Source organism: Drosophila hydei, unplaced genomic scaffold, assembly GCF_003285905.1.
Source record: "Drosophila hydei strain 15085-1641.00,03,60 unplaced genomic scaffold, DhydRS2 tig00008119-arrow-pilon, whole genome shotgun sequence".
Classification (NCBI taxonomy): Eukaryota; Metazoa; Arthropoda; class Insecta; order Diptera; family Drosophilidae; genus Drosophila; species Drosophila hydei.
The window spans coordinates 5,054,626-5,077,814 of record NW_022045830.1 but is presented as its reverse complement, the minus strand read 5'-3'; the positions used below and the strand labels follow the sequence as shown (position 1 = coordinate 5,077,814).

At 40.7% G+C, this 23,189-nt stretch overlaps 4 protein-coding genes across 8 annotated transcripts; 2 read left to right on the top strand and 2 right to left on the bottom strand.

Moving 5' to 3' along the window:
• Positions 1–69: 69 nt before the first annotated feature.
• LOC111595896 (diphthine methyl ester synthase) lies at positions 70–1,428 on the bottom strand. Its single transcript, XM_023309837.2, has 2 exons — positions 1,071–1,428; positions 70–960 (listed from the first exon to the last, which is right to left on the bottom strand). The coding sequence occupies exons 1-2, from the start codon at positions 1,203–1,205 to the stop codon at positions 250–252; spliced, it is 846 nt and encodes a 281-aa protein (XP_023165605.1). The 5' UTR covers positions 1,206–1,428; the 3' UTR covers positions 70–249.
• Positions 1,429–1,676: 248 nt separating this feature from the next.
• LOC111595894 (MKI67 FHA domain-interacting nucleolar phosphoprotein) lies at positions 1,677–2,972 on the top strand. Its single transcript, XM_023309834.2, has 3 exons — positions 1,677–1,877; positions 1,937–2,281; positions 2,341–2,972. Exons 1-3 carry the CDS (start codon positions 1,782–1,784, stop codon positions 2,962–2,964), a joined length of 1,065 nt encoding a protein of 354 aa, XP_023165602.2. The 5' UTR covers positions 1,677–1,781; the 3' UTR covers positions 2,965–2,972.
• Positions 2,973–3,012: 40 nt separating this feature from the next.
• On the bottom strand, positions 3,013–4,238 carry LOC111595897 (homeobox protein MOX-1). The gene has a single exon (XM_030224716.1). The coding sequence runs from the start codon at positions 3,471–3,473 to the stop codon at positions 3,021–3,023; it is 453 nt and encodes a 150-aa protein (XP_030080576.1). The 5' UTR covers positions 3,474–4,238; the 3' UTR covers positions 3,013–3,020.
• A 267-nt stretch (positions 4,239–4,505) lies between these two features.
• Positions 4,506–22,433, top strand: LOC111595893 (uncharacterized protein DDB_G0290301). 5 transcript variants are annotated; one of them, XM_023309831.2, is made up of 14 exons: positions 4,506–5,393; positions 13,737–13,803; positions 13,861–13,914; positions 13,981–14,765; positions 14,836–16,005; positions 17,249–18,180; positions 18,240–18,626; positions 18,692–18,861; positions 18,926–19,023; positions 19,089–19,364; positions 19,429–19,566; positions 19,625–19,863; positions 21,491–21,581; positions 21,672–22,433. In XM_023309831.2, the coding sequence occupies exons 1-13, from the start codon at positions 5,250–5,252 to the stop codon at positions 21,510–21,512; spliced, it is 4,482 nt and encodes a 1,493-aa protein (XP_023165599.2). In that variant the 5' UTR covers positions 4,506–5,249; the 3' UTR covers positions 21,513–21,581; positions 21,672–22,433. The 5 variants fall into 5 exon arrangements, with proteins under 5 accessions (XP_023165599.2, XP_023165601.2, XP_023165596.2 ...); XM_023309833.2 differs by lacking the exons at positions 21,491–21,581; positions 21,672–22,433 and adding an exon at positions 20,942–21,102 and having other exon boundaries at positions 17,249–17,387; positions 17,745–18,180; XM_023309828.2 differs by lacking the exons at positions 21,491–21,581; positions 21,672–22,433 and adding an exon at positions 21,028–21,291.
• The last annotated feature ends 756 nt before the right edge of the window (positions 22,434–23,189 follow it).

The window sequence follows — 23,189 nt, the reverse complement described above, 5'->3', positions numbered from 1 at the left end:
GTCAACATGCTACCTACCTTCATAGTATTTTTCCCATAAAGTATTCTAAAGCTTATTTTTAATGCAATTTTTATTATTGTTTGCAAACTACACACAGTTGGAATTAAGCAGTTAGGGAAACCACATACATATGTTTATCACTTTCTCTTCTTACGCTTCTCCATACATAGAGCTTCAAGCTACTTAAATTCAAATCAAATGTGTCCTAAACACTTAAATACATAAATTTTTGCGGTGGGTCCATTCTTTCTAATGATTATAATCGTCCAATTTAATGTTGGCGGCATATTGTTGCAAGAACTCAACTTCCAGTGGATGCATCTCCTTGGCGGGTATGATCAGTGAGTGGAGTGGACCGCCCAGATCAGTAGCACGCATCCCATGCAGAGTAGTAACCACAATCTGTTGTGTATCCTGGCCAACACGTGCCAGGCCTACGCAAAGCGATTGTTCGTTTAGCACTGTATTCCGCTCCAGGGCGTCCTTCTTCTCCACAATGGTAAGCAGCTGTTGGGCGGCTTCAGCGACACTCATAAATCGCGGTGGCATGTACTCCTTGCGTTTGCGCATTAGCGACTCAGGTGTGGGCTCCTTAACCTTAATATCAAGGAGACAGAGCGTGTGCATATTGTGCAGGCGATTCAGTTTGATTTTATCGTAAAAACTATCTGGCTTCCAAGTCTCATCCCAATACGGTATGGAGACTGTTTCACCAAATTTGTACAGCTGCAGGCCACAACAGCCAATGGCATTCATAATGGACGCATTATGTATGACCTTGTAGGGTATGTTCTTCTCCTTGGCGCGTAAAATAAAGTCTGTGTGTGTGGTGGCGCCAAAGGGATCGCCAACAACGAGTAGGGCAACATCTGATTCGCCAGCACCAGCCAGAATCTCATCGGCTCCCTGTTCCACAAGGTCACGGTCGGCCAGCAGTAGGGGACGCCCATAAAACTCTTGCTAAAAAAACAAAATGAATATTTTAATATATAACTAACAATAATACAATAAATAATTGTATATGCTCGACGTTTCATATTTGCAACACACGCACTGTGGTCCCTACTCACCATATCCTCAAGGCTACAGCCGAGAATCGAGGTATACATTTCCAGGTACACACGACTACATTGCTTTACAATTTCAAGGCCTTTCACTGTGATATCCTTGATATCGCCCAGACCGAGTCCAATCAAATAGAACATGTTGCCTTGTTATTTGCGCGCAACTCACAATTGTTTTATTATGTGTTTTGGATTTTTGTTGTAGCAAATATATAACTGTATATATTAAAGCTCTGTGGAAACCGACACGTGCCCGTTGTATTGGATTTGCACCTCGCTTGTTGCTTCTTCACGCGCGGACGACGCGATTGCACTAACATCTGTTTTCCAGTGTTGCCATGTGCGCCATTTTAGAATTTGATTTAATGGCGCACAAAGTAAATAGTCTTCTTTCAAGTGGTCACACTGGTACTTAAATTACCGAAAATTAAGAAACTATGCTTCATAGGCAACGCAAATAATCTGTTGCTTATACTATTTTTCAATTAAACACGGCTTTGTACTCCTTTATAGCTTATTAGATGATCCATTTAATTTATTAAGCGGGACTACCACTATCAATAATAAATACTAAAAAGTGTGTAGAGTTATTTTTAACATTGGTATGCTATCGATATCGAAAGACTCGATTTTTTACTGTATATTCCACGTGCGGCTGGAGCCATAATATAGTTTCGTATTTTTCTGTTTGTTTTTAAAGTAATATCAGAAGAAAAGATGCCGCCCGTAAGGAAGCCCAAGCCCCAGAAGGCTCAGAAACAAGGGACTCCATCCAAATCTCCGGCCCAAGTCAAAACCGTAATTTCTGGCCAGGTAAGTTACGTACCAAAAGAGGAGCCTCAAGTAACGATGTCTTAACTCCATGTTTACAGTTGAAAAAGAAACTAAACAAGGCGAAACCAGCTCCAAAGGAGCGTCAAGAGCGTGGAGTAGTATTTATCAAGCATTTGCCACATGGCTTCTTTGAGCAACAATTGCGTCAATATTTCAAGCAATTTGGGCATGTAACGCGTGTGCGACTCGCACGTTCCGAGCGGACCGGCGGCAGCAAAGGGTTTGCTTTTGTTGAGTTCGAATATCCAGAGGTGGCCAAAGTAGCGGCCAACACCATGGACAACTATCTCATGTTTCAGAAAGTGGTCAAGGCAACGTATATACCACCAGAAAAGCAAAGGTTTAATTACTTCAAGAATACCGTGAAGAAAGTCACAAATAAGGTAAGTAAAAAGCACAGAACCTATTACCTACAACCCTATTAAAATATCATCGTTTCTAGGCTGGCAAAGAAATTTATGTTTCGGATGTAACGAAAGCCACGCAACGCAGTGTCAAACAACAAAACGATTGGACCGAAGCTGCCTGCCAGAAACGCACTGTCGCAGGTATCAAGAAACTAAAACAAATGGAAAAGAAATATAAACATTTGGGCATTGATGTATCCAATTTCATCGTGGAGCCACTTAAGAAATTGAAGGAGAGCTCAGAGCAATCTAAACCGTCAACGAGCAAAAATTCAAAGATTCAGCGAAAGGAGTTGGAACTGGCTGATCTTTTGGGCAACACCATTAACGAGGACTCGGATGATGAGGATTATGTGGATGAAAGTGATGATGATAGTGAACCAGAACTCGACAGCTCTGAGGATGATAGCGATAATGAGTCTGAGGAAGAGGTGAAGCCAAAAGCAGCAGCCAAAAAGATACAGAAGAAAACCACAGGCGCTGAGCGCTTAATCGAGCTGGCCAAACGCAAGCCCGGCTCAGGTGGTGTGCAGAAGAAGAAGACCGCCGCAGTGTCCAAAACTACTCAAAAGGCAGCTACAAAAACACTGCAGCTGGCAGCAGCCAAACAGTTGGCCAAGCCATTGCAAAAGAAGATTGGCAAGAAGCTAAAGAAGTAGAATTTTAGTATATTTACCATAATAGTTAAGTAAACAAACATTTTGTATAAAGTAAACTAATTGTGCGCTTTTGTAGACCCGGACATCTCAAGTTTGATGCGTTTGCACTTCATGCGACGATTTTGAAACCACACCTTAACCTGACGCTCGCTTAGCTCCAGGGCGACGGCAATCTCATACCGACGCAGTCGTGTCAGGTAATTGGAGTAGCAAAATTCCGCCTCCAGTTGCTTGAGCTGCGTTTTAGTAAAAGCTGTGCGTTCCTTCCGTTGCGAGCTACTGCTGCTGGCTGCAGTGACATTTGACTCCTCGATAGTGGTGGGTGAAGCTACGCTAGCTGCTAATTGCAGAGTATGACAGCTATAAGCTGCAGCCGTGTTTCCTTCCCAGGATCTATTGCTGTAATCCTCATAACTGGGCGCATTGGTCGGCTCATAGTTGTAGCTGTAGTCAAAGTTCTCGAAGTCATTTACGTAATAGGCGGCTAGATCTGTGCCGGAGCTCTTCATGGTAGCTCCTGTTAGACGAACACTCTAATTAATACTGCGCGTTCGGGCAAACGAAGACGCCTCTTAAGACGAGTTTCTGCACGAACCGCTCATTGGCTGGCACTCTTCGCAGTCGATTGGCTCAATCTGTTTTTCCACTTAAATGTAAATGATGTGCCGCTGATATGATAATTGTGCGCAACATCTGGACATACACAACCCCCCACAGCCGCCGACTCGACCAGCCGTAACGTCGCGTGCTCTACTCTGCTATGCTCGGGCTTTGCCTTTGCGCACTTGTGACACCCACAAACTATGTTGTTGTTTTCTTAAGACTCGGATGGCAAAACAAAACAAAAAACTCGGCTAGAAACGGAAGTAATTGCAGCTCGCATGTGTGTGGCTCCTGTGTCTAACAGCAAACATGAGTCAAGTGCTTTGTACGACTGAAGAGCTCTAAACATTTTTAATATCACTCATAAAAGTACGTATATGTGAGTTGATTGTCAATTGCACGCGCTTTTTAGTTTTAGCGCACCATTTGACTTGGCTACGGTGCGGATATCCACTTCCCCAGCTTTGGCTACTGATCGGCACTCTTTAATAACTTCAAATTGAAGTCAATATAACATCACATATTAGGAATCAAAAAATAAAAAACTAACCTATTCCTTAGCTTAGTTTTTTAAATTTAAATTACCAATAGACCCGCCAAGCAACACATCTGGCAACGCCATTAAATGAATTTGCTGTGTTTATTAACTTGATCTTTACAAAAACAAGCTTAAATAATAACTTATATATTCTGAAACGATTGCTTATCTTTTAATTTTATTTAATTTAATTTCGTTACATCTATTAGATTTGCGCAACTCTTAAATTTAGTAGCGGTCCCGTACGATAATAAAATACGGTCTTGTAAAAAATCGAATAAATGCTGCAATCGATATGCGTTCGCATACCTAGGTGAATAAATGAATGCGGCTATTAAACATCGATAGGCTGAAACAACAACAGAAAGGCGTCCGTGGTGTTCGGTTCGCGAGTCGCGCATCTGCATCAATTTTTTTCGAATATAAATTAATTAAATTAATGCAAAATAAGATAGAGCTTATGTTAATGGCTTAGCAGTATGTATAAATCCGCGCCGCAATGATTAATTAAAGTACTAGCCGCTCCAGTGGCAGCCGTGCAGCAGCGACTGCGGCGAAGTATTGAAAGTGGAGAGAGAAAAAGTCTCAAAAAAACACCGAAAATCTTTAACAAGTTTTTGTGTTTGTAGATGCGAATGCTGAAAAATTGCGTTAAAAGAAAGCTGCGATGTTGCCTGAGTAGCAATTGAATTGTAAAATATGATCAACAAAATACGAGCAGTCAATTTATAAGTTGTACTTGTGTTGTGAGTGTGAGTGTGTGTGCTTGTGTCTGCGTTTGCGTGCGTGCAGTTGTGTGCGTTTGTGCCTGCGTGTAAGTGAAATAAAAGCAATTGTAAATGAGTGCGCAAAGAAGTTGTGAAGTGGCGGCAGCGACAGCCAAGCCCAAAACTTCAGTCAAGCATTGCAAGAGGGAAGAACGCCACAAATATTAAAACAAAGTGCAAATGACGACAGCGTCAAACACGTTGGCAAATTAAATACAAATAAAAAAAAACAAAAAACATAAATACCGAAGTAAGCAACGGTCAACAGTTCCAGGTGGTCAGCAAAGAGTAGCAGCAACACACTCACAGACACACACACCCGCACAGGGAGCGGTAACAGCAACAGCAGCAGTGGGCGACAACGTCAACGTCGCGCAATGACCGAGGAATTGAAAGTGGTGCTGCGTCGCAGTCGCAGTGAGCAGCATTCCGGTTTCGGGTTTTCGCTGCTCGGCACAACTGGACCGCCGCATGTTATCTACGACATTGTTGAGAATTCGCCGGCCGCCGACTGTGGTGCGGTAAGTAATAGTCATACATATGTATATGTATGTACATACTTTCAACTCTCACCCGCTTTGTGCCTCTTTAAATATTGCACTCTGAGTCCCTCTTCTACCGCAAGCTTTTATCCTACTTTTGGCGTTGCCGTATTCCCATTTGGGACTGCCCTATGACTTCATCAACCACCGGGGCGCAGCGCAACAGACCCAAATGGTGAATATATTTTGCACCACCCCCTTTTTGTGTCTCATGTGCCGCTGTAGAAAGGCACAGTTCTTACGTTTAAAGATTTCGTAAGAGTGTGTGCATAAAAAGCACTCAATTTAGCAGGCAAAGTCGCGAAACGCGACCTCGACGCAGTCATCGGTGTTGCCCATCTTCAATGACGCCCACTGTGATGTCATCGTGTCACTTGCTATTTTAATGGGTGCGCTGGCACCGACTGGCCATACACATATGAACACGCATATACACACGCACAAACACACACACACACACCAAGAAGTAACACTATGTATCAATTTTCATTAGGGTTTCGCTTCTATTTACTTTTGTTATTGAAATTCCCATGAAACGCTTTGCTCATTTCGATTTCAATTTAATAAAAATAAAATGAGGAAATACAAACATACAAATAAGTATATGTTTGTGTGCAACTAAAATCAGAATTGGCAATTCATTTTGCTATATCTGCTAAAGTTTTCATTTTCATTTCAATAACTGTGTATCTAAAAGGCAATAAATCATTTGTGCCGTACAATCGTGACGCAAAAGATGTGTCTGAAATATATTTTTGCATAATAGATTCAGAATTATTTAGCATCCAAGTTCCTTTTAAGTATCTTCGCATAATGATAAGAAATCTTTAAATAGCTAAGAGGTTAGCTGACGCTGCCTTTTTGTTTATTCAATGTTATCTGTAAAAGAATCTCTTATCTCTTACCTTTCATATCTGAGCTATAATTAGTCTTGAGTCTTCAGGGGTTTACTCATTGATTCGACTGTGCCTAGATGCATACAAACATATATATATACATGTGACAATCCCTCAAGAATTAAGTTGAAAAGAAATGTTAGAAATCACAAAACCGTCGGAAATGGTTAGTTAGGGATATGTTCACGTACACCGGAGTTGCATTAGACGGAATCGGACGTGTTGCACATGTTAAATCCATAAAGTTCATTGAAAATTATTTGGATTTTCAACTCTATTCAAAAGAAATGCGAAGTAATCGAACAATGACAACAACCACAACAAAAACAACAGTAAAAGCAAGAAAGCGCAGCTATAAAAAGCAAAGACAAAAAGACAAAAAAAAGACAAAATTAAAAATAAGTCGCACTCATACATACACATGCAAAGTCACAGGCACAGACACTTACTAACACACGCTCAGACTCGTGCATAATTATCAGACACAGCAAATGTAAAAAAAATTAAAATCAAAAAACAAACAAGCAACAAAATGTTAGTGTACGTTTATTATTATTGCTTTCGAGTGCGGCTTTTGGTTTTTTAGAAATGAATTTATTCGCACGACTCAATCGACTCAAACAACAAGAGAGAAAAGTGTGAAAGCCAAAAGAGTTAAGAAACACAAGCCCAAAGAGTCGAATGCAAAAAACGTGTTTGGAATTTTAAATTTAAATATTAAGTAATTTGACAAATAAATACAAGTTATGTGTGTGTATGTACATATAAAAAAAGTTGTCAGCCAGTCATAGCAGCAAAATAACAATAACAACATTTGCAGCCGCAACGTGGCCAGCGTCGACGTCGACGTAGACGCTAACAGAGCAAGCAACTCGTCGACATCGCTGCCGGCGTTGTAATCGCACTCGCACTCACACTTACATTTACACACACACACCGGCACGCACTTTTTCAATTTGTTATTATCGCTTTCGCTTACAACTTGTTGTTCCTTTCAGAGGGGATGCTAGTTTTGTCGCGCTATCTCGCGCGATGTCTACGTTTGTTTGTCTTTTGCTGTGACTATTCTTCTGTTGTTCTGGGTGCACAATTTTTCAATGAGTTGTGAATCTCACACTCCATGCTTGTTATATATATATATATGTGTGTTTATATGAATATGTACGAATGCAAGCATATAAAATGCATGTATAAATATCTACTGTTGGCTATTGTCTCCGAATATCAGAGCTGGACCGTGAGTTAAGCGATAGTTTAATAATAAGAAAATGTATCTATAATAAGTAAATGTTACCAGATGTTGTAAAAAAAATATTAATAAGTTTCAATGTATTTAACTATGTTACACATTGATAATACTTTGGGTATTTATTTAATACTTAAGAATTATATAACAAATGTTGTATTTAAGTTTGTAATATTTACAAAAATATATTTTAATTCTTTTTAATTATAAAGTATAAAAAGTAAAGTATAAAGTGGTCTGCTGAACATACCCTTTTTCATGTCTTTTGCATTGTGTGTTCACTTTGTGTTGTGATTCTACTTATTGTTGTTCGTTGGCAGTTCTAATGCTCATCTTTGTATGCATTTGTGTGAGAGCGTGTGTACGCGTGGTTTTGTTTGTCCACAATTTGATACGACAACACATGGGTAATTTATATTAATTGCTGGGATGGATAACAAAAGAACTGTTAATTTGTTGAACATATCAAATGTTACTTCCACCTAAGTGATTTCATTTTCTATAAACAATCGCACCTGAATGTGCATAAATGTGTGCTTGTGAGTCTGCGTGCTTATATTAGTTTCATCATAACATCGCCAGAGGCTTTAACGTGCATATACACAATGTCATTAATCAAATTCCTGGATGTTCTACATTTTGGTAGATCTTTTTTTCGTTCCTAACTAAATTGCTTTTTAATTTCCACTTTGAAACTGTTCGTAGCTCAAATGGAGGCGAGTTTTAAGAATGAGGACTGTTCCCATTTCAATTGCAAGTATATGCGAATGTGTGTGTGTGTGTTGTGTGCATGTGTATGTGTTTGTGTTTCCTCTAAACTGGTCCAAAGGCCGCATTAACAGCTTTAATCACCAACATTTCACGCTGAACGCATCCACTTGCAGCGGCTGCCATATACATCTATTGTGGCCACAATCTGCCTCGCCCACTTCCTTGCCAGCCCCTTGTCATGAGTGAGACTCAGGTTTTGTGTACGTCTGGCAGCACGGTCTTGCAAAATTCTAACGCTAAGCTTAATTAGACTTTAACTGGAAGTGACTAACGACTTTTGTTATTGTGCTGCCTGAAAACCAATTAATTGTCGCCGACCGCCGGACAAACAAAAGGAACAAAAGAAAATAACTACAAGGCTATATTGATTTTTTCTTGTTGTCTAAGTGCAAGTTTTACACACGAAACACACACACACACATACATATGAACAAGCTATTGTATTAGATGCATTGGGTAGTCTGCCGACCCGACAGTATCCATATATATATAAATAATATATATATGTTTGTGTTGATGTCTTCACACATTTTGAAAATTGTCATTGAATGAACGTTAAGTTTGCTAGAGCTACAAATTTCAAGCTCTAGAAAACATAAAACTGTCATTTGTGGGTTCAATGTGCGTAGCACACGACTTGGTGGGTAGGTCACGACACGGTACGACAGAACCAACTTGCACGAGACACTTTGCCATTTCGATAAATGTCAACGTTCCGCGTACGACCGGCCAAAGAGAGTTTATTCGTTGCTCCGTTCTCTTTGCTTTAAGCCTGAAGTCAAAAGTGCACACACTATAAAGTCAATTCGCTTTAATTGAATTACAAAAGTGGAAGAAAAAAAAAAAGAAATGAAAAATGCGCGCGTTTATTAAGTTAGCTTTTAATGGCGGCTGAACGGGTGAGACGGTCTGAGGTGAGGTAAGCTGAGGTAAGGTGAGGTGTGATGTGGGGTGGTGAGATGAGCTGAGCTAAGCTCAGCTGTGTTGTGCTGAGTGGGGGGGCGGCCGGCCCTTAAAGAGGTTGGCGGCGGCGTTGAGCGCACGCTGCGGTTCGTTGCACGACACGCCACAGCGAACATCGCAACAACAACAGCAAGAAGCATTTACGAAATAATAAGTTAGAACAATGAGTGCATAAGGCACTCGGCATGCAAAAAGCAGCCGAAGAAAGCGCAGTGTGCAGTAAACTTTGCGCTAAATCTAAGCATTATATTAAAAAAGAGTGTTTGTTTGTGTGCGCCCAAGCGTCACAAAAGACGCTCTCAAACACTGCAACAAAAGCAACACTATAGTTTCTTGTTAATGTATCTGTGTAGGTAGAGGTACGTAATGTACGTAATGTGCACACATGAGTATAAATGGCTGCACTTTGTCTGGCGGTGTTGCCACTTGGCTGCTGTCTGTTGGCTGCGAATTGAGTGGCAGCACTTGTAGTTGTCATCCGTCTCGAGTTCTTTTCGCATGTGTGTGTGTGTGTGTGTGTATGTATGTGTCTATGTTTTCGTTGCCTTGTTTTTGGTTTTCTTTGTTTGCATTCCCTTTGCCGCTTTTAGAATGCTCAATTAGACGCATAGTGGCCGACGAGCCGGCCGGCTACCTGATTGGCTTGGCGTAATCGACTGGATGGCTGGTTCCCCACCTCTAATGCCCTGGTTAGCTATTTCGGCATATATTTACAGTGCAGTCGCAAAAACGAATACGAGCGCGAATCAATAACAAAATGAGCACCGAAAATAAACTTGTTTTTCTTCGATTTGAAAAAAAAAATTCCTGGGTGGTTGGTTTGCTCGTGTTTTCGCTTTGCACAATGCAAATACAGGTCAGATTGCTATATTGTTGGGAGGAGAAGGGGTTAAAATTCGTGCTAATTCCCCTTTGCCTAGGTTGGTATTTATTTTTTTCGTCTACGTTTCCCCATAGCATGGACTACCATTTTTTTTTTTAAAGTTTATTTCTGCGATTCACACTAAACTAGGTAAAAACTTAAGCAGCTGTGAAATTGTCGTAAAAATTGAAATCCAAGTCTAAGTACTTCTTCTACCTTCAGTTAGAAGTTGCGCAAAAAACTTGTTCTAGAGCATAGCGATACGGTTTATTTGAATTACGGATTACGGTAAAAGGCATTTTATGGCCTTAAATATGCATATTTACCAAGTTTATTCGAGCGCATAGCGCGTAAATAACTTAATTCGAATGCTCGTAAGCAGCTTTCTGTGAAATAGAAATGTAAACATAAAATAGCGTTAGAATTAACATCATGTCAAAAGGGGGGCAACCGGCACTCAAATTGACATAATTAAGCGCGACGAAAGCGATGCCATATCTCCATTTGCGACTTCCGCCCTTTAGCCGATTGCACAACACCTACAAACTTACACACCTACACACCTAGCTAGCTACCTACCTAAAGCGGTAAATGTGTTGGTAAAAACAACGTTTTAGTGATTATTTGTTTACTTTTCGCTTGATTTATATTTATGATTTGAAAAAGGGAAACACACAATGGACAGCAGTTCAGATCGCTGGCAAGGTCGTTCGAAATACATTCACACATGCAAACATCAGAGCTGACAACATTTTGAATGAGCGCAAATAAATGAGAGCGCGAATTAGGGATACGCTCAAGCCAAATCAAATTATGCAGTCTATTCAAATGAGACGTCAAAGCAGACTAACAAACTGACGGCTGTGCTTGACAAGCTTGATGATAAATGACAGACAGCTCTGTGACTCTGCACTGGTCATTGTATTCACAATGGTTCACGCCATGAGCACAAGTGAAAGAGAAAGGCGACGTCGCTGCAGTTGCAAATAAAAAACTAAGAAATCACGTTTAAACAGAATGGCAAAGCTATTAGTAGAATAATAGTGTGAAATGGTCTCAACCGGCAGCTATTCAGCCCATAGCCCACAGCGAGCAGCCCACCTAATCGCACCGTTGCCCTATTTTGTACTTGCTTACCTTGTTAGAAATGTATGTATGGACGTCACTGTGGCAGGTAGCACAGCTGACTGGCACTGCTAGCGTATGGATGTAGTATTTTGCAACTGGCAAAGTTGTTTAACGCCCAGGCAAAGCCTTCTTTACTTTTCAAATATCACATTGATTTTCGATAAATTTGTTGTCTCTGTTTAAATAAATTATTGAGTGATGTGTAAGAAAGTTTTGCTAGAGTAGGACACTATCTAATGTTTATTTAAAATTCAAATAAAGTTTAGACATTTCTTATTTTATTGTTGTCTCCTTCAGTTTACAGTTCGTGATACGATATATAACACGACAGCGCCTCAACTCTAGATTGCAGCCACTGGTAGCCGTCCCAATGCCTTCGCATAACGGTGAAGGCAATGTTCGTGCCGCATCGCTTCGTACTTGACTAGGTCAACGCCATGTCGTCGACGTCGTCATCGATGGCATTGCGCTGACACTAATACAATCAATTCATTGGCTTGTTTACCTGCCTACTTGCCAACGATTCAGCCTGCTTGCTGGCCTGATTGTGATTGGGTGGGTGTGCTATAGTTGCTATTGTTAATTGATATTGCTGGCAGAATAAACTGATTTACAGTCAACAAAAAAGTCATTGAATATATGAGTTCAAGAAAAGACAACTACCGTAAAACAAAGCAACCGAAATAAATGACGATATTACCATTGAGCTTGACACTAATTGAGGAATTAAGTGTATTTGGTAGAAGATAAATGAAACCTGACCAAAATAATTAAACCGATACGAGGCGCCATAATTCTAGACGCAATCAGTGTTTACTTTGAATAACATTAATTTAAACGCATTTGTTTTGCTACCTTTAAGTACTATAATTTACGAACACACTTATGAACAACTTATTTATTAATGTTTTTATTGATTGCGATTAACGTTTCAATTGGCTTAATTGCCAATAGTCTGGCAACTCTGACTATTGTGACTGCAAATGAATTTTCTTTTGCGAGAGCAAATTTTGCATGCGCTCACGACGGCACTCTTAAGCCCATTCGGTTGCAACAAAAACAAGAACAACAACTATATATTAAGTTTAAGATTACACGAAGAAGGCATCAGATGAAAACGTGACATAGCCGGGATAGAAAATCATGAAGGTGTTGAGGCGGCGTGAAGGCAAATCAATTTGCAACCAAATTCTACAGAATGCTATCAGAATGGCTGTGTTTATATGTGCATAAGACAGGGAAGTGCTGTTGTGTGTTGTTAATTTACAATGCGAACCTTTTACTGTATTCGAATTAGACGCAAATTAAAAAATGATGCTGGAGACTTGTGTAAGCCTTTAATGAGATTTTGACTGCGACGCAGACAATGGCTTATCACTTTTATGCAAATGTATGCGTGTGTGTGTGTTTGTATGTATGAAAGTCCGGGAGGGCCTTCTCAACATTAAATTTGCATTAAGCCATTAATTTATCTCTTTGTTTGATGTGGTTTCGCTTATATCTGAAATATTACGTAAATGCTCACACACACGCATACATACCTAGGTCTGTTTGCCGCTAATCAAGTGACTTGAAATTAATTTTTTATCAACATTTCAATGGCGTTGAATTTTACAGCAGCCCGCTACATTCGCTCTCTTCGTTGCATCTCTTTGCCGACGGCTCTCTCTTCCTCTCTCTCCCACTCGCTCTCTTTGTTATGCATGTCAGATGAAGGCAGAGCTTCATGCAACTCTGCGCTCATCTGAGGTCTATTGTGAACAAAACTTGCACATACCGCATAAATTAGTGCAATTTTTTCCGTTTACTTATTGGCATCTCTGCAAGCCAACAAACTAAACATAAACAAGCAAAATCTTCAGTAGTGTCACTCCTGAAACAAACATTTCTAAATTATAAAATCGAGTAGTTGTGTCGTCGCTTTTGCGCCATTAATTATGCAATAAAAGCAATTTCAAGTCGCTTGCATTTTGCATGAGCAGCGCCCAAATTTGTTCGGCTTAAAGTAGCGTCCACATGGAGCAGCACGTCTGACAAATGTATTGACTAAACTATGTGCCTGGGATTGGCCAGAGAAGTGCGTACCCCCCCCATGGAGAGCTCATCAAATAATATTTTTTTTGACGTCAAAGCGAACAGGCGAACAAGGCGCCAATGCCAATTCGCTTGTTTTTTATTTGTGTTGTTTTTGTTGTTATCGTTGTTGACACGCTGATGCGAATAAGAATTAAAAATAGTTTACAAGTGCCGACAAGTTGGACTGACTGACGGGCATGTATATCCGCGTGTTCCATCGCCCCGGGGCAAAAAAAAAAAACATTTATAAATATATTATACTGAAGGAAAATCAATAATCTTTTTGGTGTTCTATTTTGTTTCGATTCTAACTAGATGTCTAAAATAACCCTAAAATTTTTGTGAATATTTACTAAATTTGAATTTTTCCTATTTTACAGGTCGAAGCGGGCGACGTTATATTGAAAGTCAATGGCATCGATGTGCATCGGCATACCACGAAGGAAGGCAAGTGCAGCAGGGTCTGACCTTAATCAATTTTACTAATCTTCGAATTAATTGCAGTGCTCAAATGTTTACGCCTGTCGGAAAACTTAGTAACCTTGGAGCTGAAACGAGGCAAGTGACGCATAGAATTAGCCCAGAATCTCAACAATTTATGATTGTATCACTTTTTTTTTACAGATCCCAAGCTGAAAGCGCGCATTAAAGAGCAGTTGGCCAATACGCATAGTCCACATTACGTGGACATTGAATCTCCCATCAATATCTATGATTATAGCAGCAGCCCAAACGCCGCTTCGCCCAAGAATCAGCGTCAGAATCAGAATCAGTATCAGAAGGGGGCAACCACGCCCACAAATGCTGGTTCGCCCGCGCTGCGGTATAAGTCGCCCACGCATTTGCCATCGCTGCGCCAGAATTCGCCAACAACAACAGCGATAACATCAGTTGCTGCAGCATCGACAACTACCACAATACACACGCACAGCCGCAACTCTTCCGCTAGCTCGACCAAGATACAAATGGTGGAATCCACAACGATTACGACGAGCATTAGCAACAGCAACATTGCAACATCCCCCACTGCAGCAGGGAGCGGTGCCAGCTCGCCAACTTTTCGACCTTCACGCATTCCACAGGCTCTGAAAGCCGCTGCCCCCAAGCCAGTGCCACAAGTACAGTCGCCGCAGCATAAGCGACCACGCCCCTCCCAAATACCAACGAAAGCAGCCAACGGCAACGGCAACGGCCTGCAGCCCCTGCAGCACTCGAACAGCTACAGCGGCAGTCCAGCCGCCACGCGGCAGCGCCACACGGAACGCGAGTTAGAGCCGGAACCTAACTCGGCACCTCCGCAGCCGGCGAAGGCGCCGCGTTTTGAGGCTTATATGATGACCGGAGATCTAATATTGAATCTATCAAGAACACCTCAATCGAGTAATTTGATAACGACGCAAGCCAAGAAGGTAACGCCCGCAAATAGTTCTTATGCCACATATATTTATATTCTGATATTTATTGTAACTTCAATTACAGGTGGACAGTCTGCGAGACTTTCCGAAGCGCAATGTCGCTAATGCCCGTGCCAATGGTGCCTTAGCACCTCGTGCATCCGGCGAGTCTTCGCCCACATCCTCATCATCAGTGGACTCGCCCACCAATACGGCCAGCTCGGATTCCATTAAACGTGAGGCTAAGCTGCAGCGCAGCCAGCAACAACAACAACAGCAGCAACAACAACAGCAGCAGCAGCACCGCGATAGCATCAATAACAGCTATAATCGACGGGATTCGTTGACCAACGATACGTTGCTAATGTGTGAGGAGCTGGAGCGTGATGATGATGCCACGACAGACTACGGTGACAATAAACGTCAGCAGCAACGTCAACAGCAGCAGCAACAACAGCGCTATCGACAGCAGCAGCAGCAGCAGCAACAGCAGCAACAACAGCGATATGAGTACTACCAAAACGAAGATGAGTTGGAAGCGGATCAGGATGAACGCGAAGAGGATCAAACACATTATGACATCACAAACATCGAAACGTATCAAAGTGGCTTAGGTCGCGGTGACGAGGATGATAGCGATAGACAATGTCTGGTTGATGACGATGATGATGATTACGATGAGGAAGACAACGATGCCGGTGATGAGGAGTACTCCACAAATTCACTGGGTTCGGGCACCGGCTCAACCAAGCAACGCATGCGCGCACTCAAGCAGCGCAGCGTGATGCGGCAACAGCAGCAGTTGCAGCGTAATCGAGATGCCGTTGATTGTGTGGCACGAACCACTGCTGGCCATTCCGCCTCCACGTCCAACTCGTCGGGGACGGTTAAAAGTGAGGCCGTCCTAGGCCTAGGCCAGGATGAGACCTCTTTCTCGGTACCAACCTCGCCAATTTCATTGTCGGCGCCTTTAATCGATAAGGAGACAGCCAGCTCGGTGCCAACCAGTCCGGAGCCGAGCTCACTGGCAGCCGAGTCGAGCAACAACGCCGCTGGCGTTGTGGTGCGTCGCCACAATGGACATGTGGTGCGTAAGTGTGATGCTGCAGGTTTTCGCACCAGCAAATCTGAAGATCATCTGCAGCAGGTACAGCGCGAGGGCATTGCGGCTGTGATACCCATTGATATCGACGAGGATGTGAATAGCTCCCTGAATACGTTGCTGGATACGCGCCACGATTCGGAGGATTCGCAGGTAAGCGTTGGATCAATAGAGAGGCTTAGCTAGCCAAAGCCCCAGAATCATGTAAATAAACTTAGAGAGGCCTGCATAAGCCGGCACATATCTAGCCTAAAAGCCAACATATATATATATATATATAGATATATGTATATATATACATATATACAGAGATAGCTGTGAATTTTCAGATCCAGAACACGCACAGTGTCACAATGCCTAAAGTAGATTGTCGTTATTTAAGTGGTTTGTGTTTTGTAAAAATAGATGTGGTTGTTGTCTTTTATATAAGTAGGATTATGATGATGTAACCACGTAGAACTGTTCATATCCGTCATAATCTATGTAGTATATATCATTCGCTGTATCTTGCGTATGTTTGTAAACCCATCATACATCGAGCTCTCCCACTTTAATTACTCGTTACTTGTTACTCGTTACTATTTACTCGTTACTTTTTACTCGTTACTATTTAATTTTCTACTGAACGACAATTAACAACTACTTCTATCTTGTCTATCTTACTCTTACTTGTGTTTCTTCTTTCTTTCCTTCCTTCCTTTCGTTTTCTCTGTTAATTCGCATTTTACCTGAACTTTTACTATATATCTGCAAATTCTTGATAAATAAAACAAATAAACTAGTCGACAACAACTGAATCAACGATTAAGAACAACTCGTCGGCGGCGCTGAACAACAACAAAACCGAGCCGAGCAACAACAATAACAATAACAATGAGTGCAAAGAATTGTCGCCAGCAGCAACACCAACCAAAGCCACAACAACAACAACAGCAGCAGCAGTAGCAGCAACGGCGACAGCAAGAGCAACAACGGCTACAACAAGCAGCGGCTGCAGCAACAAATTAAACTATATTTTACGCAAAAAGGTTGCCATTTGTTAAGCATGGCATGCACAAAATTAATCAATGTGATTTGCTGTGTTTATCATTTGCGAATATTTTATGTTTTGTTGCCTGCCTGTTGTGCTAAACGTTTGTATGTAGACAGCAAGTAGTCAAAACTGAAGCTTACTGACACACAGATACTCTGAACACACGAAGCGACACACAAACGGCTACACTTGGCAATTATTTAGGGCTCTCTCTCAGATTGGGCAACGGCATACGGAAAACTAAAAAAAAAAAGAAAACAATAAAAACAAAAATATTTTTTAGACAAATATACGATATACTCTATATACATACTTTGATGCCTATATATTGAGCCATTGCTAATTTATGTTTATTTAATGCAGGCATCGAATCGCGATCGCATCGTGTGGACTTACAATGCGCCACTGCAGCCACATCAGTTGCAGCAACTGCAACAGCAGCAACAACAACAGCAGCAGCAACAACAGCAACAACTGCAGCAGCACCAGCAGCAATACTACGGTCAGCAATCGAATTCAAATTCCCATTCAAGTTCCATTAGCTCATCGCCACAGAATTCGGCAGCCGGCAGTCCGGCGTCGCCCACGTCGGTGTCCTCGTCCGTTATGTCGTCTTCAGGCTCAAAGAGCGCGCAACAGCAGCAACAGCAAGTACAGCAACAGCAACTGCAGCGCGAACAGTCATCTGTTGCCATGCCGGGTCTGTTGGGCTGCCCAAATGGTGGTGCTGCTAATGGTGCTAATGGTGGTGGTGGTGGTGGTTTTGGCAACGATCAGAGCGTCTCAGAGGCCATCTCAAATATCTCTAGTCCCGACTATCAAGACGACGATAATTTATTAAGTTCTCGCGATATTTTAGGCGGCATGGTACTTAGCGATCCCAGCGACTCGGACTCCACTATTCTTGTCTCCGATGCGGCGGCCCAGCAACGTCAGCAACAACAGCAGCTGAAGCAACAACTGCGCGCACAGCAACAGCAACGGGAGCGAGATCGCGAACCGTCCGAGCACAAGCTGGTCATACAAGTGCGTGGCATGGATAATAGCAACAACACCAGCAGCGCCACTCGATCCGAAGAGGATGGCAACACACTAACAGAGGAGCCGGTCACAACGTGTGGTGCACGCGATGGGTCGCCGCCCGTTTCGGATGATGGCAGCGATGTAGAATCGCTCCACTCATATCACTACTCGCCCAAGGCCGTGGACATGCCCTCGGCCATACGCCTGGCCAAAAGACTGTACTCTCTCGATGGTTTCAAGAAGAGCGACGTATCGCGGCATCTCAGCAAAAAGTTTGTGAACCTTTTTATAATCATCTGTGGCGTGAACTAACTTTGTATTCTATGTGCAGCAACGACTTTAGCCGCGCTGTGGCTGACGAGTATCTGAAGCATTTTAATTTTGATAAGAAATCTCTGGATCTGGCACTGCGCGAATTTCTGCAGCAATTCTCACTATCCGGAGAGACACAGGAGCGTGAACGTGTGCTGGTACATTTCTCAAAGCGTTTCCTGGACTGCAATCCCGGCACATTTAATTCGCAGGATGCCGTGCACACGTTAACATGCGCCATTATGCTGCTGAATACGGATTTGCATGGCCAGAATATCAGTCGTAAAATGAGCTGTGCTGAATTTGTAGACAATTTGGCCGATCTCAATGATGGCGAGAACTTTCCTAAGGATGTGCTTAAGTATTTGTATCAGGCCATCAAAACGAAGCCGCTGGAATGGGCACTGTAAGCAATTCAATTAATCAATTAGCATTAGATTCGCATTAAGCTGATCTGATCTGTTTTTTTAGGGATGAAGAGACAGGAGACCAACAGCAACAGCAGCGGGCAACCAACAATAGCGGGTTGACTGGTATCAGCCAGAATCCTTTCCTGGATGCTCCCGAATCGGCTACGGCAGTAGAATATAAAAAGGGCTATGTGATGCGTAAATGCTGTTATGATACCAGCTTTAAGAAAAGTAAGTAATAGTAAATAATTCTTTAGAAAAATCCTTTCATGTTTTAATTTTTTTTCAAAATCAGCTCCCTTTGGCAAACGCTCGTGGAAAATGTTTTTCATAACGTTGCGCGATCTTGTTTTATATCTGCACAAGGACGAGCACGGCTTTCGTAAAAGTCAAGTAAGTGTAGCGTAGTTGCTGTCATGAGAATCAATTTGCTTAACACCTCGCTGTAATCCTGACAGATGTCCGACAATCTGCATAATGCTATACGCATACATCACGCACTGGCCACGATGGCCAACGACTACACTAAAAAGCAACATGTGTTCCGGCTACAAACAGCCGATCAGGCCGAGTATCTGTTTCAGACAAGCGACTCGAAAGAGCTACACTCTTGGGTGGAGACCATTAACTATGTGTGCGCAGCGTTTTCGGCTCCGCCTCTAGAAGGTGGCGTGGGCAGTCAAAAGCGTTTTCAGCGTCCGCTGTTGCCTAGCGCACAAACTAAACTGTCGATGGTGGGTGTCACTTCTATAATGACTGCAATATTTATTAATAATTTGCTAATACCCAAATTTGCAGAAGGAGCAGCTTGATTCCCATGAGCTTCAAGTGACCCAGTTAAAGCATGAACTGAAGGAGCACCAAAAGACGCCCGTGCCTAGCAAAGGCTTGCCCCTGCAGAACTTCAAAGAGAAGGAGGCCTACTTACAATATGAGGTGCGTGCTGATAGACAACTGACTAAAATGCCTATTAACTAATATATGAATTCCCTAGCTACGTCGCTACGAGGCTTATGTAAGCATTTTAAACGCCAAGCTGTTGGCCGAACAACAGCCATTGGAGTTGCAGTGTCAGCTGACAACACAGCCAACGCTTGAGGAAGATGCGGACACATTCCCTATGGGCTCGGTTAACATGCCCACAGCGCCGCAAAGTATTAATACTCAACAGCAGCCGCTACAGTCACAACAGCAGCAGCAGCAGCAGCAACCTCAGCAGTCAACCAACAGCAGGTATAGTCAGCAACAGCGAGCCAGGAACTCCTCTAGTAGCGGCAATGCCCAGCAGGACATTGGCTGACGCGTAATGGGAGTTTTCTCAGCTTGTGTGGTTTAATGCAATACACTCCCTCAATAAGTTACTTTTCTCGTTAATTGCGTGTTGTTCAGTTGTTTTCTGTGTTCGTTTCAACCCTCAGCTTGTGTTGCTTTGTTAATGGTTGTGTTTGTCAGCTAGTCTTCTTTCATAACCTTTTTTGTAAATACAAACCTTCCCGTGTTTTAAATGTTTTGTGTTGCGCTTCGCATTAATTGTACGTTCCAGGGGTTTGTCTCCCATCAATACTGTAATTTTTATACCATGCAGAAAGCTTTAATGTCAACGTGTTGTCAGATTAAAACTTAGCAATAATGAATTAATTCAGAATTAAGAGTTGCGCGTTAGCAATTAAAACTTCAATGCGAATCCTAATATAATTAGTTAATGTTAACACATGTTTTTTTATGTTAGTTTTTTAAAATCCACACAAATACTGTGAAAACTCCAAGTAACAAATTATTAGAATCGTAAGAAGGCATAGTTTCGCTTAGTTTAAAAGATAATGATAAACAGAAAAAGAATTTTTCTAGCACTTGTAGTAAACAAAAATTTTTGGCGTTTAACGAAAAAATTAGATCACAAGAAAATTAGCAAAAACAAAACACAAATGTGGTTCAAATGTAGTAATGTTTACTGTTTATACCTTGCCTAAATGCATTCTAAATATACATGAAAATTGGTAAAGTCGTTTATAAAGCGAATACATTTTAATATATACCTAATATATACATATATATAAACATAGTTATAGTATGACAAGTTATATGATTAGAGCTCTTTGAGTCATATGCGCGCACACCCATACAAATATTCTAATGTTTCTGTTTGATAATCAAAGTAATTGTGGCCTAGTTGTTAAAAAAAGAAAACATAAGTTATACATACACACACACACATACACACTCACAGGCATTTCACGCACACTGACGTATACTATATAAGAATCATGCTAACCATGTGGACAACTCATATGCAAATGCTGCTTGTTTTCAGCATTCTCCCTATTATGTTGCGTTATGTTTCAAATCAAGCAAGCAAAATGGCAAAAACCAAAAAGAAGAATTCTTGAATTTTTACAGATGGTTCGACGATGGCGCCTGCTGTTGTCTGGCGCCCTGGCGGCAATTGTTCTCCTATTTCAAAAGCCACTAAACATGCAATTCTTAACACAATTTTCGCTTAGCGATGACACAAAAGCATCAAAGACAGCAACAACAACAATCACAAGCAACAATTGCACATTGGAGCCAAGCAACAAGAACAGCAAGAACAACTTTAGGAACAACAACATACAAAAGCAATATTTAATAGATATTCAGACCTTAAAATGTCTCGCCCCAAATGTGAGCAAATGAGTCAAATGCAAAATTTTTATGTTAAACATTATTGTCAACTGTCCATTTCAAATAGCTTGGCTATATATATATACTATATATGATCAGAATATATATTATTTTCATTTTTACAACATGCATATGTTCTTATATAATTTTAAACATTAATATAATTTTTATTAATATCATATTTGATTTTCCCTTTCAGAAAAGAGAAGAAAAAGAAATAATTACGCATTTTCGTTTCGCTATTGATTTTCATCATTTCAACCACACACTCAAGAAACAATTGGCAATTGGTAAGTGCCAACATTATTAACAAAAAAAAACAACATAATTGAAATAATTCATAATTCTTAAACTTATGCGTTTTTCTCTGTTCAATGCAGCCCATGATAATGATCAAATACTCCAACTGCCACACACTCACACACACAACACTCAAATCGCTTACCAATACATCACTCACATGGAAGGGCACTAGACGATGCTGATCAGCAAGGGATTAGGGGGAGAAGGGGATTAGACTAAATAAAGGAAAAGAAGAACACTCACGCATTGCGGCTGTGCCGTGCCGTCGTGTGACGCCTAACAGTCTGCCAATAATTCAGAATTTATGTACATTTCTTAAGCTACATAATATATTATGATGACTATCTGTAAACGCAAGTTGTTAATGGTATTTAGGTCCTACATACAAAACGCTCGTTCAACAGAGAACTACAAAAATTTCGAAAGATTAACTCAGACCAATTATTTTGCTATTTTATATCAAGTTAATTGAACCGATGTCTGGTTTACAATCTAATATTTAAGCATATTCACTTTAGATCGAATAAGTGGAATACGAATCCTTGCAATTTTGCTGAGAGCAAATCCCTGCTAGTTGTGACGTATAATCTTAATTGAAGTCTTTGGAGAAATGCCTAACTTTAATGATGATCTATTATTTGGCGGAGGACTCTGATGAACGGCAATTTGTATTGTACCCCTTATACACTGCTTAATCACATACAAAAAATTATTATTTAAAAATTAAAGAAACTTACATCATTACCTATGCTATCATTATAAATGATAAAAATAAATTATTAAATTTCTCTATACAATAAAAAATGAACAACAGCGAATTATATAGAAGAGTTATATAATTTGCTCGATTAGCCTCTTTGCGTTAAGTATATTTCTCCAATATATTTATGTACGGCTGCAAATATATTTATATATATACATATATAATTATTTATACAAAAAACAATTGGTTGATTACGCGACAAGTCCACGTAGTTAGAATATGAAATTAAAAGAATCGAGAAGAATCACACATTAAAAGAAAAATAAAACGAAATACAATAACTTTGACTACATACATATGTATATTTTTTAATATATATTATATTGTGTAATTATGTAAATGTAACTGTATAACAATTGTTTATAATTATTTTTAACAATTCTATTAAAAAGGCAATAAATTGAAAAATCAAACAAAACAATTAAAAGAAAACTAAAACTTATGCTGCTTAAAAAGAATATATGTGTATATACATATAATTTATTTAATAATTGTGAAGAAACACATTGTAATCCGAAATTTCTTTCAAAGGAAAAAAGATTTATCGTTAAATGGACACGCTTGACGAGACAAGTGCTAATGTTATACATATATACATACACATATGCGTATACATTTAAAATTATATATGGTTAAGTGTATGAGAACCAATCACAAAAGCATGACACATTAAAAACTTCCAACAAACTTTACCAAAATGGGTTTGCTTATTTTCTATAACATATTCATTAGCAGACTTCCGTTCAAAGCATCGCGGCAATACTACTGCTTTATCGATATTCGATATAATGCTATCAATAATTTCTGGTAGCAGAATGCTTAACATTTATGT